This window comes from Cryptomeria japonica, chromosome 10, assembly GCF_030272615.1.
Source record: "Cryptomeria japonica chromosome 10, Sugi_1.0, whole genome shotgun sequence".
NCBI lineage: Eukaryota > Viridiplantae > Streptophyta > Pinopsida > Cupressales > Cupressaceae > Cryptomeria > Cryptomeria japonica.
In genome coordinates, this window is record NC_081414.1 from 827,485,880 (window position 1) to 827,499,193 (window position 13,314).

At 35.2% G+C, this 13,314-nt stretch overlaps 1 protein-coding gene across 1 annotated transcript; it reads right to left on the minus strand.

The window, feature by feature from the left end:
• Nucleotides 1-3,549: 3,549 nt before the first annotated feature.
• On the minus strand, nucleotides 3,550-11,114 carry LOC131076878 (SUN domain-containing protein 1). Its single transcript, XM_058014221.2, has 2 exons — nucleotides 9,681-11,114; nucleotides 3,550-4,154 (listed from the first exon to the last, which is right to left on the minus strand). The coding sequence occupies exons 1-2, from the start codon at nucleotides 10,827-10,829 to the stop codon at nucleotides 3,849-3,851; spliced, it is 1,455 nt and encodes a 484-aa protein (XP_057870204.2). The 5' UTR covers nucleotides 10,830-11,114; the 3' UTR covers nucleotides 3,550-3,848.
• Nucleotides 11,115-13,314: the final 2,200 nt, after the last annotated feature.

The following is a 13,314-nucleotide window of genomic DNA, read 5'->3' on the forward strand; positions in this document are numbered from 1 at the left end:
CCCAAGGGGTGTGAACAATCAACACTAAAAACATGTTGTAACACGCTATTTCACCTACAACTCAAGATAATTATTATAATTTCATAAGCGATTTAAGCATTATCATGTGTGTGTGTGCACATTCTCTAAGTTATGATGTGCATGTACTTTTGAATCTACTTCCCTCTCCCTAGTGATACTCTCCCTCTTCGTCCAAGAGGATGGAAACTAATATCCTACATCCACCTCATTCAACCAACAACTTAGTTTGATAATCATAATGTCAAAACATAATATAAGCATTTACTAACATCTTAGTGATAATAAATTCACATTCACATCTTTCAAATCAATATCTAATTGATATTTTTCCTTTACCTTAACATATTAAAACAAAACAACATTACCACTACTAATGTTGATGAAAGCAACATTCCCAAAGAGCTATCGTTAGAAGACAACTTGGAGTTTTTAAACAAAGAGTGGCAAGCTATCAAAGCCCTAAAGCTACTGAGAGACCTGTAGTTGGTCATGTTGGTCTTCGTCTGGTCTTTTGTGTCTCTTTTTGTTGCTGGTTCTTGCTCCATCTAATAGTTTTTTAGTTTCTGATGTCTCACCTCTTGTGAACTCGTCTCTTTCCCCTCTATGGTTGTTATATAATGCATTTGTGCCCCTCTCACTTTATCCAATCAAAACATATTAAGAAAAAATAATCATAGCTTTAATGTCCTCAAAACATAGTTTTGGTATCCAAATTTAAAACACATATCTAACTATACCATAATCAACTTGGTCCAAAAGCGGGTTGTAAAAATGTTCTCATGGTCAATCCCAATAATATAGATGAGGCATATCCGTACACAGTACCTTGAGCTAGATATGAAGAGTAACCATTCCAACAAGAGCAAGCAAAGTAACAAGCAGTAGTCTGGTGGTAATAAAATAAGGATAGTGGAAAAGGAAAAAGTAACATGAAGGCCCTATATATATAGTTGGCTGCACTATACTGGGAATAAGGGGCTGGTTCTTCTCCTCTCCATGCTGCCCTACCTCTCTATTGGTGGCCGGGTGAGCGATAGCTTACACACTTGAAACGATGGAAGCAGGTCCCATTGAAGCAGCACCCCCAGCATCCTTGCCATATATCTGTCCAATAACTAGTGCTGCAGCTTGCCTCATCAATTAAATCAAAGGGGAGAGGTAAAAGGTTTCATTGTCCCCATCGTGATAAAGATGGACACTCAAAAGATAGATGTTGGAAGATGCAGCATGAATTGGCACCTTCAAATCAAAAGCAAGAAAGCTAAGGAGTCACATAAGCCATTTGAGATTGAGTATACTCCAAATAGAGATGAGTGTTTTTCATGTGCTATGACCAATAAGGGAGTACAAAAGATTGGTGATAGCTCCAATAGAATAGAAAAGCTGACAAAAATTGGAAGGTAAGAAAATTAATGATATTTTTGGCCATCTTCTGAAGCAAATCTAATTTCTAGTAGGCTGGTTAGTGAGTTGGACTTGGAGGTTATAAATTGTCCAAATTTGTATACCTTGAGATGGTTTTAAAAGAACCGAATATGAAGGTGTAGAAGAAATGCAAGTTGTGGTTTGGTCTTCATCCAAAAACTTAGGTGAGGCATCATTTGATGTTGTCTCATTAGATGTGAGTGATCTGAATTTTGGGAGTCCCTATTTGTATGAGGATGTTATTTATTATTAGAGGGAGAATCAATGAGTAAACATTTGATGGTAAAGAATTTGTTTTGAACTTGTATGAGGGAATGTTGAAAGTTATTATTAGTAACATTTCAAATAGTAGAAGATTAATCAATGCCAAAGGAATGATTATTTATTTGTTGGACGAACGATTGCATGAAGAGGTTGATGTTGGATTTTGAAATGAGCTTCATATGTGTGCAGAACAAGTACAAAAGGATTGAAGGTTGTCACATAGAATCAAGCAAGTGCACTTTGCAAGTGGTAAGAAGAATGAGATCAATTTAAATCCATTGAGGGTGGTTAGCATTTTACCTTTGAAGTGTGATGAGATGTTGTGTGGATCAATTAAGGGGCAAGGTGTCATGGTTAGTTCTTTGTTTGAAGGATGAGTTGACTCATGTTTATTGCTGCCAGGTCACATTTTAAGTAGTCCTAATGAAGTTAAGGGATAAGAGTTTCATTGTCAATCTAGCCTTCTTATTACGGAGGCATGATCTAAAATTTTGAATTTAAACCTTCTCTAGAACATTGGGGTCATGGTGTTTCACATTCATTGGAGCGTTGATGAGTATCTAGGAAGAGGGAAAGTGGTGTTTCACATTCATTGGAGAGTTGAGAAGGATTTAGGGAGGGGGAATTCATCACTTCTCCATGCCTTATGTTGTAAAAAAAGGTTGTAATCAGTTTTCAAGAGGATCGACGACAGTTTGGGACATCTTCAAGAGTTCCCAAGAAAAGTTACAAACATCACCATCTACTTCAACAAACATTCTACAGTCACACCAACTATTGTAGTGAACACAAGATTATTACAGTAAATTTGTGTTAAACCCCTAAAGGACCAACAATTTTGTCAAAACTCAAATAGGTCGTGGAATACAACGGTTTTTGAAGTTTGGTTTTCTAATTTGTTGTTTGATCTTCCATTTTTTTTTAAAGATGGTAGGATGGAAAAAATTATATATTGCTTTCACACAACTTGTATGTAGTCATTTTTATGTGGTCCTTTGTCCATCAACACTACTACAAGTGTGTTTGTAAGTCTGAACCCAATCAACATCGGGTTGTCCAAGGAGACTTGTGCATTACGTGTTAATGTTTATTATCTGTTGTTTCAGCTTTGTTGAAACAATCCATATATTTCCTTGACAATGTGTTTGTGTATTGATTTGACAGCCATTAGATGTGGTTTGTAGCATGTAGTGAGCATTTGTTGAAGTCATTCCAATGTACATCCATTTCTAATGACAATGGGAAGAATATCCTCCTCTTGGCAGATTTACCCACCCTTCATTTCCTCCTCTTTGCAGATTTACCCACCCTTCATTTTCTTGTAAAACCTTCCATAAATTTTAGTTAATATCAATATCCATAAAGGATGTAATATTAAAAAATGTGTCTTCAGTACATGATTTTTGCCCACGGTCATTGAACATTTTGAGTTGTAAAATTAAAAAAGCATTTTATTTTGATTATTCAAGTTTCTAGCTATTCCACATGCTAAGCTGTTTTCATTGTACTCTTATGCAGTCCCATTCAAAGATTTTTTCAAATTAAGAATTAAGCCAAGATAATAAAAAGAAATTAAAGCTTAAGGACAAACTATAGTCCCTAAAGCTAAGTGCTCATTCATTTTTTAAAACTTATTTGCACTCAAAAGCTTTAGCGAACACAATCATATTGTATTCATATTGTATTTGAAGTAAAAGCAATGGCTGACAAAAAGATTTTGTAGCTGAAAAGAAAATAGGGAATCATTCTTCAGTTAAATTTTTTCCTTAAATTACAAAAAGTTAACGCCTAGTGACCAAGCATTAACCTTGGCTTATCAAGCAAACAACGTAAACACTGTTGAGCAAAAACTGCTTCCAAGCATTTAATAGAGTTATAAGGAAAATGTTTAGTAATCGTAATTGAGACTAGAAAAGGCTTGAAGGACAATTCACAAAGAGCTTGTTTTAAAATGCCCTGTCTGATTAACAATTGTTTTCACAGTACATGAATGGCAAGAGTGATCTACAGTAACATTACAGTTGACAGAAAAGGCCCAATAAATGCTTCTAATTACAACAGATATTCCAGCTGTGCACAACACTAGCCCTGACCAAACACCTCATCAGTAAAAGGACTACATCCATACAAATCACAAGCTACAATTCATTTGTGATCGCCATGGGAGACTTTGGCTCTGATCCATGGACCCTCAGTCGGTAAATACATGTATGAGAAGGGCTGCCATGATTGGATAGTACATCTAGCTTTATCATGTTGATAAGTTTCCCTGTTGACTCAACTGGCAGATTGAATGTTTGTGCACTTCCTTTCTCAAGATCATAGCTAAACTCTCCCAGCAGTAACATTCGCTCAGGTTCAATAATTGCATCGTCCTTAAATTGACTAAGCCACCCAAATATGCGAAAATCTTTTGGGGCACTTGATCTGTCATAAGCAACACTCTGAAAGAACCAAACTGTTAATCAGTCAGCCAGAACATGGAAACAGCAATACAAATTATGAAATGCTTACTCTTGTTTAATGCATTAATCTAGAAGAATATAAATTTTATATTAATAGAAAGGACATCTTCCAAATACATTTTACAAATTTGGGAAAGACTGAATTCATGGTGATTCTGAACGACAAATGATTTCAAAATTGGCCAAACCATTCCTTACTCAACAAAACATTAAATATAAATAGCTCACTATAAATGAAGTAGAAGCTGCATCGACCAAAAAGTAAAACCATTTACTGCAGCCCAGATCTTGACCATTAAATGAGAAAAAATAATTTGCTTCTGTAGATTTTAAATATGCTTCACAGTTTTTGATATCTGCAAACATATCCTCCCGATAGATGTCAGATAAACTCGATGATATGCAACAGCACCGATATCAATGAAGCAAGGGGGTACACAGGCCTAGACACTGTAGCAGAAACAGAAAGGGAATTACCCACCACTGATTCCCTCAAGATCTTCACATCATTTTAATCTAATCTTTTATCAATTAGAATATTTGCCTTTGAAAAACCTTTTCTCCAGCATGGTAAATTTGGTATCTATTCATTGAGAAAATGCCACAATTGCTCAATGGGAATTGACATATTATATATATATATATAGATAGATAGATAGAGAGAGAGATAATGACAATCAATTCTAGTCTTAAGATCTTGAGGCAATGATAGAATCTCCATCTTCAGGAGGCTGCTGATGTCAACAGCTTCTGAAGCAGGGCTGTTGGGAATTGATTTTGTCAACAGCTTCACTTGCCATATAAAGTACCTTGTCAAACAAGCAGATCAAGACTTTCTTGTAATTTGCAAAGAAAAAATGTCTTGAAAATTTCTGTAAGGCATGATAAGAAGGTTGAAGGTGACAAAAGACATGAAGGTAGAAATTTAAAACGAGTAAGCCGTGATTATCTGGCACAGCTCATTTTGAATTCACTCGTTGCTCAACTGATCAAGGCAAAGTCCATTCAGAGATTTTCAAATTGAATGTAATGCTGCGAAGTGGGGGAACTATAGTCAAATGTTTGCGGCTGATCTGCCCTTTGATTGGTGGCTCAAAGACATTAGGAAAAATCATTCAAGCAATTTTTCAAGAGTATAATATCTTGCAATTACCGTTTTAAGTCTTGACCATAGTTATGGAACTCAGATTTGGCTTGAAGTTTGAATCAGGAAGAGCAAAAGAACGAGCCAACTCAGGCTGCATATAACTAACACTCCAGCTTTTTATTCTTTGTTTTCCAGGCAGTCAAGTCTCATGCTCAAAAGTCCAAAGGACTACACTTTTAGAGAGTCGATCCTTTTCACTTTGTTTTGGGTTGCTCGCCACTTGAATTCTGGAATTTCATGAACAGCGTCTCAACACTGTGGTCTCCAACAACTGAGCTTTTAGCACCCCAAAAGAACGGAAAATGAGCATGTAAATATGCAAACTAAAAGATGTAACATACCCTCCTCAAATAAAATTACAGTGCACAAGAGTATTTCCAATGATACCCTCATACGAAAGGTACTATAAAACATTTTTCATATATTTTTTACCCTAACTTCATCTGAATTTTATTGTTGGCGAATTCGAACTCGAACGCGGTGACTTGGTATGGAGACAATCAAGCACAAAAAGAGCCCAAAAAGTAAAAGCATTGATCCTAGATGATGAGTGGTGGGCTCATGTGGAATATGTTTTCAATTTCACTAAGCCCATCATTAGAATGATTAGGTATGCTGATACTAATCAGACGTGTTTGGGTGAATTCTATGATAGCATGGACTCCATGGTAGAGAAAATAAGAATAACAATAGAAGCCAAGGAACATGACCTAACAAAAACATTTTAAAAAATTGTACAAACAATTATCATTGATTGTTGGAACAAGATGGCCACCCCCTTACATCTCTTAACATTTGCTTTTTCGTCAAAGTAATATAGCAAAAAAATACTTCCATTGCTGAGGAGAGTACCACCATATAGGCATGAGGAGGTTGTTGGCTACAAGGTTGCATTTAGAAAGATATTTTAGATGAAGATATCCAAAGTATTGAGAGTACCACCATATAGGCATGAGGAGGTTGTTGGCTACAAGGTTGCATTTAGAAAGATATTTTACATGAAGATATCCAAAGTATTTTCTTGAGCAAGTTTGGCCACTTCATATCTTTAAAAAAATCATAATGTTTCTACTCTTCAAAACAAATATAGGAAAGATGCTCATGATTGGTGGTATCTACATGGTCAAGACTCCATTTACTTGCAGCCTTTTACAATTGATACTCTCCCAACTATGTATCTTTTTATTTTTATTTTGTTTTTTGTTTTTTATTCAATGCTATTATGCTATATATTAAATTTTATAATCTATGTTTTGAATTTATAAAATTAAATATTAAATATTGTATGCACATTCTAACAAGTTGCAAATTCTTCTTCAGCTGAGCCGAATTGGATACCTACTTCTCCATCCACTCGGTTAAGCACAACCGTTTGGGTGCCAAAAAAACAGAGGATTTGGTCTATGTACACTCCAACCTTTGTCTCTTATCACATAAGACACCTGGATACAATGAAGATGTAACAAAGAATTGGGATCTAACCACTGAGTGTGCTGATTTAGATGCTACAATTACACAGCTTATTGAAGTATCAATAGATGAGGCAGCTTCTACAAATGACGCTAGTGGGAGTGGCACTCCAATTAATTATGGTTGAAATGAAATTGAATCAAACATTGACCTCAATGCTTTTGATAAAGAAGAATATGAAAACTATTAAATATTAACTAAAATTGAGTTTTCAGTGTGTACTGGCATTTCGAGGCTTGACTATTTTCATTTTTGCAAATTATGAATATGAGGTATTTAGATATTCTATTTATTGGCAATAACAAGTATCATTGTTCTTATAATTTATAATTTAATATATATACCCAACGGAAAAGAAATTTGTCATGCCAAAGCGGTAACTTAACTGAGGACACATTCTTTTAAAGACACAGCTGGTTTCAAGTGTTACAGACATTCTCTTTAGGACACATTTATGCCTTGTCATCATGTAGCAGTTCAACATCGTATGTTTAGTTGTAGAACATGCTAATTTAAACTTGCTATTACCTTGGTTAATTACCTCCATTTTGTGGTCATCCAAGGCCATAAAATATTCATGGAAATCACAAAAGGTTCTCAAACTCTGGCAATAACTGCTAGAAAATCCCTGGCCGGTGACTATTTATGTGGCTTAGTTTTTATTGTTATATTGATGACATGGTGAAACTAATTTCCAGAATAAAGGTCATCAAGAAATTGTTTGCATTTTCTTTTACAGATTTACATCTATTATGGAAAAGCACACATTCCATAAAACCAATGCCAAAATGCTAAATAATTCTAATTTTGAAAACTATTGTAAAACTTGTATCTGCAAATCCTAGATTGCATCACCAAAATACAGTACAATACATAAAAATGGTTAATACAAAACTGGACTGTATCCAGCAAATCTGCTAAACAATTGTGGAACAGACAACATACCCACTCCTACTCCTAGGAAATTTCTTAAAGATCCACATTTCCCTTACTTTATTTGGTTCCTCATTTGGATATTACATGTGGAATGAAAGGGATATATAGTTTTTTGGAGTCCTACTCATACCACTTATCACCATCAGAAAGCAAACCCTTTGGAGTCCTACCAGCTGGTGGTTTTGGTATATACCATGCCATTCCACCCCTCAATTTTAAATTCTCAAAAAATCAAGTGCTTCACCCAGGGCTTAGCTCTCTGCTTCCAAGTATTCTCCCATTATAGAAGGGAGCTATGATCATCTGTGATAAGTATTTCATCACAGAAAACTAGGATTTCCCTTTGAACCAATCCTCATAATATTTGCATTAAGTGCCTGCACAACTCACGAATTTCCATCTCTCAAACAAGTATCCTAGTGATTTGAGAAGCATGGCTTGCGTCACCAAAAATAACAGTTTCTTTGCCCATATAACCAATAATAAATATATCTTGGATATCGTACAGTTTTCTGTTTAACACACAGAATCATTTCTACAAGATATCCAGTGGAAGTAGGTCAATATTTTTATTCGCAAGTAGGAGGCCAAGGTCATGTAATCTCTGGCCTTATCTGACAAAGTTGATTCATTATTAAACCTTGTTATTTATTCAAAGGTTTCAGTTTGACTTTTATTCCTTTTTTATCAAAGAAAGTTATTGCTCACTGCCCTTCTTTCCACAATTCATAAGCAGATGTATGCAAGGCAAATCCAGAAGGCTACTAGTGATTTCTCATTGAGACAACCATGTCTATGCAGGAGTAACAACCCCTTTAAGAACATGAGAAAGTTAATTCCCAATCTCAAACAGAGCCAGACTTTACCCAACCTTCTATTTCTTAGAAATATGTGACCATTCCCAAATGAGAGAAACTAGGAAAGAGAGTTTCAATAAGACCAGAAATCCAAGGCTCGTATAAAATAATTCTCCTCCCTCCATCTCACTTTCCCTCATATAACTTTTCAGATATTTTTTCGTTATCTGCATTAAACTTACGTGACTGGTTGCAACTCCACAGAACATAGGAAAGCAATAATACAGTCTTTAATTTAAGTAACTTATAACTCAAGGATATACAATACAAGCTTTAGTAAAGTAAAAGGTATTCCCGAAATCGATCTCTCCAATAGTCTCTCCTCTGCACTAAGCTAACTCAGAATTAACTATCTGCAGGGCAGTGGGAAAAAAATATTCATCAGTTCCACCCTCTCTTTAAACACTCTGTCACTTGCTAACCATATTTTAATGCTCAAAATCAAGAATTGTGCACTCGTTTGTTCTGACATAATAATTAATTGAAATCAAAATGCAAAAAACAAAAGCAGATCATATCTTTGAAAAATTTAAACATAAATGGCATACATGAAAAAGTAATGTGACGCTGTCTGAGTACTCAATCATATAGCCTAGGCAGTCATCGTTTAACTCTAACTAAGAATAGTTTGTGTATAAAAGAAGAAATGGAACCCATATTTGCAACAATGTGCTTAACAAAAGCAAAACAATAACAAATTGAATTTTTTTAAAATTAATAATAAGTTCAAAATTTATTGACTCTAAAATTTAGATGTTCAATATGTGAAAAAAATCTTCTAAGTTGGTGAGAAATTTCCAGCCCCATCCTAAAAGCAACTGCTAGAAATTTAAAAACTAAAAAGCAAGATTTCCCATTTTCTAGACAAGATTCTAAGTTATTCTGTAGCATATTTTTCATCATCCTGTGGGACCTGGAACCTCCTACTCCAATAAAATGGATCTTAAAACCCCTCCATGACACCACAAGATTTTTAATCATCTACAGTCTATTATCATAAGATCATAAAGGAAAAAGCAACGTAGAAAACTCCTGAATAATTATATAACACACAGTAAGTTAAACAAAGAAATAATTTAAAGAGATCGAATATACCTTGGCAACATGTTCGAGGGTAATAGCCTCTGGTAAAACTGAAGTCCTCAAAACAATATCTACAAATACATTGTTACTCTTCAATGGCAAACACTGACCAGGCTCCCCAAAACTAGGCTCTAGAATCTTAGTTGCATAAGGATGAACACCGCCGAAACTTCTCATCAAAAAATTCAGAGAATCTAAACCCCAATTCTTTCCGACACCAACAAAATAGCCCTCAGAGTGTCTAACAACCTTACCTCCGCCTGATCCAAGTGCATAATCAACCTTCCCCAAGCCATCAGCAGAATGCTTTTCTATCTCTGCTTCCACAATCCGCTTCGCGACAGACCTTACATCATCCAAACTCAACGCCTGTCCTTTCGCTTCAACAGCCCATTCATCAACCACAGAGTTCACAAGCTCGAGGACTTCCCTTTTAGACATAACCCCAGTGTCAGCCAGCTTGAGCAAGGACTCCTCAATCTCCCCTGTATGTGCCTGCAAATTCCTCAGCTCAGTCAAAAAAGTAGCCGTCTGCTCCTCAATCTTGTCTTCCAGTTCCTTCCTCAGACCCTCCACCTGCTTCCCAATCTTCATATCAACCAACTCCAGCTGGACCTGCATCATTTTGGTGGTCTTCTTCAAAAACTCCTCAAGTTCTGATATTCTGCCCTCTGACACAGAAAATCCTAGCGGCATCGTAATCCCAGCGGGCTCATTTCTATGCAAGTTCCAATTCCACAAGGTAGTCCCCAGTCCAGCCACGAGAATGAACACCGTGAAAGCTTTAGTAAACACACTGCCCAACTGCTGCAATCTTGCAGCAGCCTTGGGGCTAGTAGGGTTGCTAGGGTTAGAAATTCTAGGGCTTTGAGGAATAGGCGACTTGAGGGTTTTTCTGGCAGGAGCGGGGACATTTTTGCTACTCGGTATTGACTCCAACACAGTTTCTCCCCTTATGGTGTGACTCAAATCCTTTCCATAATTATCCGCCGCTGTCTGTGACAATGATACTTCTTCCTCTACTGCGACCGCTTCGCGATTTGCGCCTCTGGTTGAAACTGCAGCAGCCGTTCTTTTTCTGACGCTCTGCCGAGGAGGAGGAGGGGGCCCAGAGAGCACGGTGTTTACAGAGGCGTTCGCGGTTACAGCCATTGTAGACATTTTGTAGGGCTTTTCGACTCCACAAAAAGATTCAAACTGTATACCAGAAAACTGCAATTAGCAAAAAACGGATTCTCACGAATATATTTGAATGTGGAGAATTCCGCTCCCTCCTCCTTCAATTCCGCTTCGCTTACTCTCTGGAACGTCCGTTGCAGGAAATATTGAGGAAGATTATTAATTCTTAATGGGTGCAGAAAAAGATTCTGTAACTACCAGAGGAAATTATTCGAATTTGAGTAATTAAATAATAATTTTGGTGTTTTTTCGTAGAATGTACTTTGGGCTGTAATGTCAGCGGCTTTTCATAAAATGATTTGGATCCGTATGTGAGGTCCGCACGTTATGCCCATTGTTTCGAAGTTTCTTTTTTCTTTTTTGGGAAATTATAGGTATGTTTGAACAGTGTTTTGGAGGGAATGGTAAAAATTTGAAAAAACATTCCTAGGATTATGGGAAAACAATTGTGGCTACACTTTGGAGTTTGCAAATATGATTGTCTTGTGTATGACTAGGTAACAAAAATATATGTTTCATGCTTTTTGCTTTTTTGGCCTATCCATTGTAACTCTCCATATGGATGATATGTATTCCCATGTTGTTAACCACTAATGAGCAAAACTAGATAGAGATAAGAATGTAAGTGGAAACCTCATTTATTTGGCTTTCTAAAGTTTAATTTTGATGGTTCTAGGGATAATATTTGGTAAAGTAGGAGTTGGTATGATTTTTTTTTTTTTTTTTTTTTTTTTTGAAAAGTGACTTTTTCTATTTAGGTTCTAAAATAAATATTTTGTAAGTTCTTTTCATTTTTATCATTGGTATATTTTTTTTTGGCACAATCAATGATTTTTGGGGAATTGTTTTTACGTAATATCTAACTACGATGGCAGCAAGAGAGTAAGACATACAAAAATAATAAAAATTAGAAGGCTCTTTCTAGGTCGGTGTGCTATAAGTGACGGCTATTGTATTGGTTTAAATCTCTTTAAAACATATTGAGAGATGTCATTAGAGACGGCTATTGTATTGGTTTGTCATTTATTCATTCCTCCATACAATTATAAGCGAGGTTTTTCTTAACAAGTGAATAAACTTGTTAACTACAATGAATGAAAATCTTGAAATAAATCTTTTCTAATGTTCTTAAATATTTGATGATCAAAATTAAGCATTGTTATGTTGGAGTAATTAGGACATTATCTAATTAATTATATAATTAGGTCTTCTAATTACTTTATTCACTTAAGCTAAAATTATGTGTTTTTATCTTTTCTTAGATTGAGTTTTATTTAGCACACGTTGTCTCATTCATTATGATATGGGCACTTATCAGGCTCTCTTTTAATCTTCATCTAGGATTTGCATCTAGGGTTTTATCATTGTGTTTTTATAAGCATTCATTGTATTCATTGTAAATTATCCAATTCATTTTACAAGTTAATCTACATATCAGATTCCTCTTTGGATCAATCTCTCTCAAGGTTGCATAGCATCATTCATGATTTTTTCTAATCAAATGTGATAGGTGTTTTGCTTGAAAGTAATTCATGGGCTTGTCGAGTTGATCAAATAAGTCCAACATGGTACCAAATCATGGATTTGGCAAGCCCCTCCTCAATATTTAGAGTAATTTTTCTCAATAGCATTAAAGGGTCACTGGATTTACCCTTTTTATGGATCTAGCAATGTATTTTTTTAGAATCTATAAACCAGCTCATCTTGGAGAAAAAAATTGTCGATTTTGTTTTTGGAAACAAAAAACCATCTAAGTATCCATATGTTTGTCAAGATTTATCACAATTTGCGAGAAGAAATAAATAAATAAGAAAAAAAGAGCTAAAAATAGCACAAAGAAAGGTAAAAAAAAAGATTCGACCACAACTTTTTTCTACAATTTTTTTTTTAAAAAAAGACTTCTGGGTTTTTTGCACAACCCTAAAGAACCATTTCGATAGTTATCAATTTTTATCGTTGTGCTTTTATAAGCATCCATTGTATTCATTATAAACTATCCAATTCATTTTACAAGTTAATCTACATATCAAATTCATCTTTCTATCAATCTCTCTCAAGGTTGCATAGCATTAATCGTGGCTTTTTCTATTTAGATGTGATAGGTGTTTTGCTTGCAAGTGATTCATGAGGTTGTGGGGTTGAACAAATAACTCCAACATGGTATCAGATCATGGATTTAACAAACCCCTTCTCAATTGTTAAAGTTTGTTTTTTCTCAAGAGCATTATAGGGTCACCAAATTTACCCTTTTTTGTGGATTTAGAAATGGATTTTTTTGAAAATCTACAAATTAGCTCATCTTGTAGAAAAATATTATGGGTTTTGTTCTTAGACACAAAAAACCATCTAGGTATCCATTTGTTTGTCAATATTCATCACAATTTGTTAGAAAAAAGAAAAAAAGAAAAAAGGAAAAAGAGGGCTAAAAAGAAAAGAAAAAAAAGCCAAGATTCGGCCATAACATTTT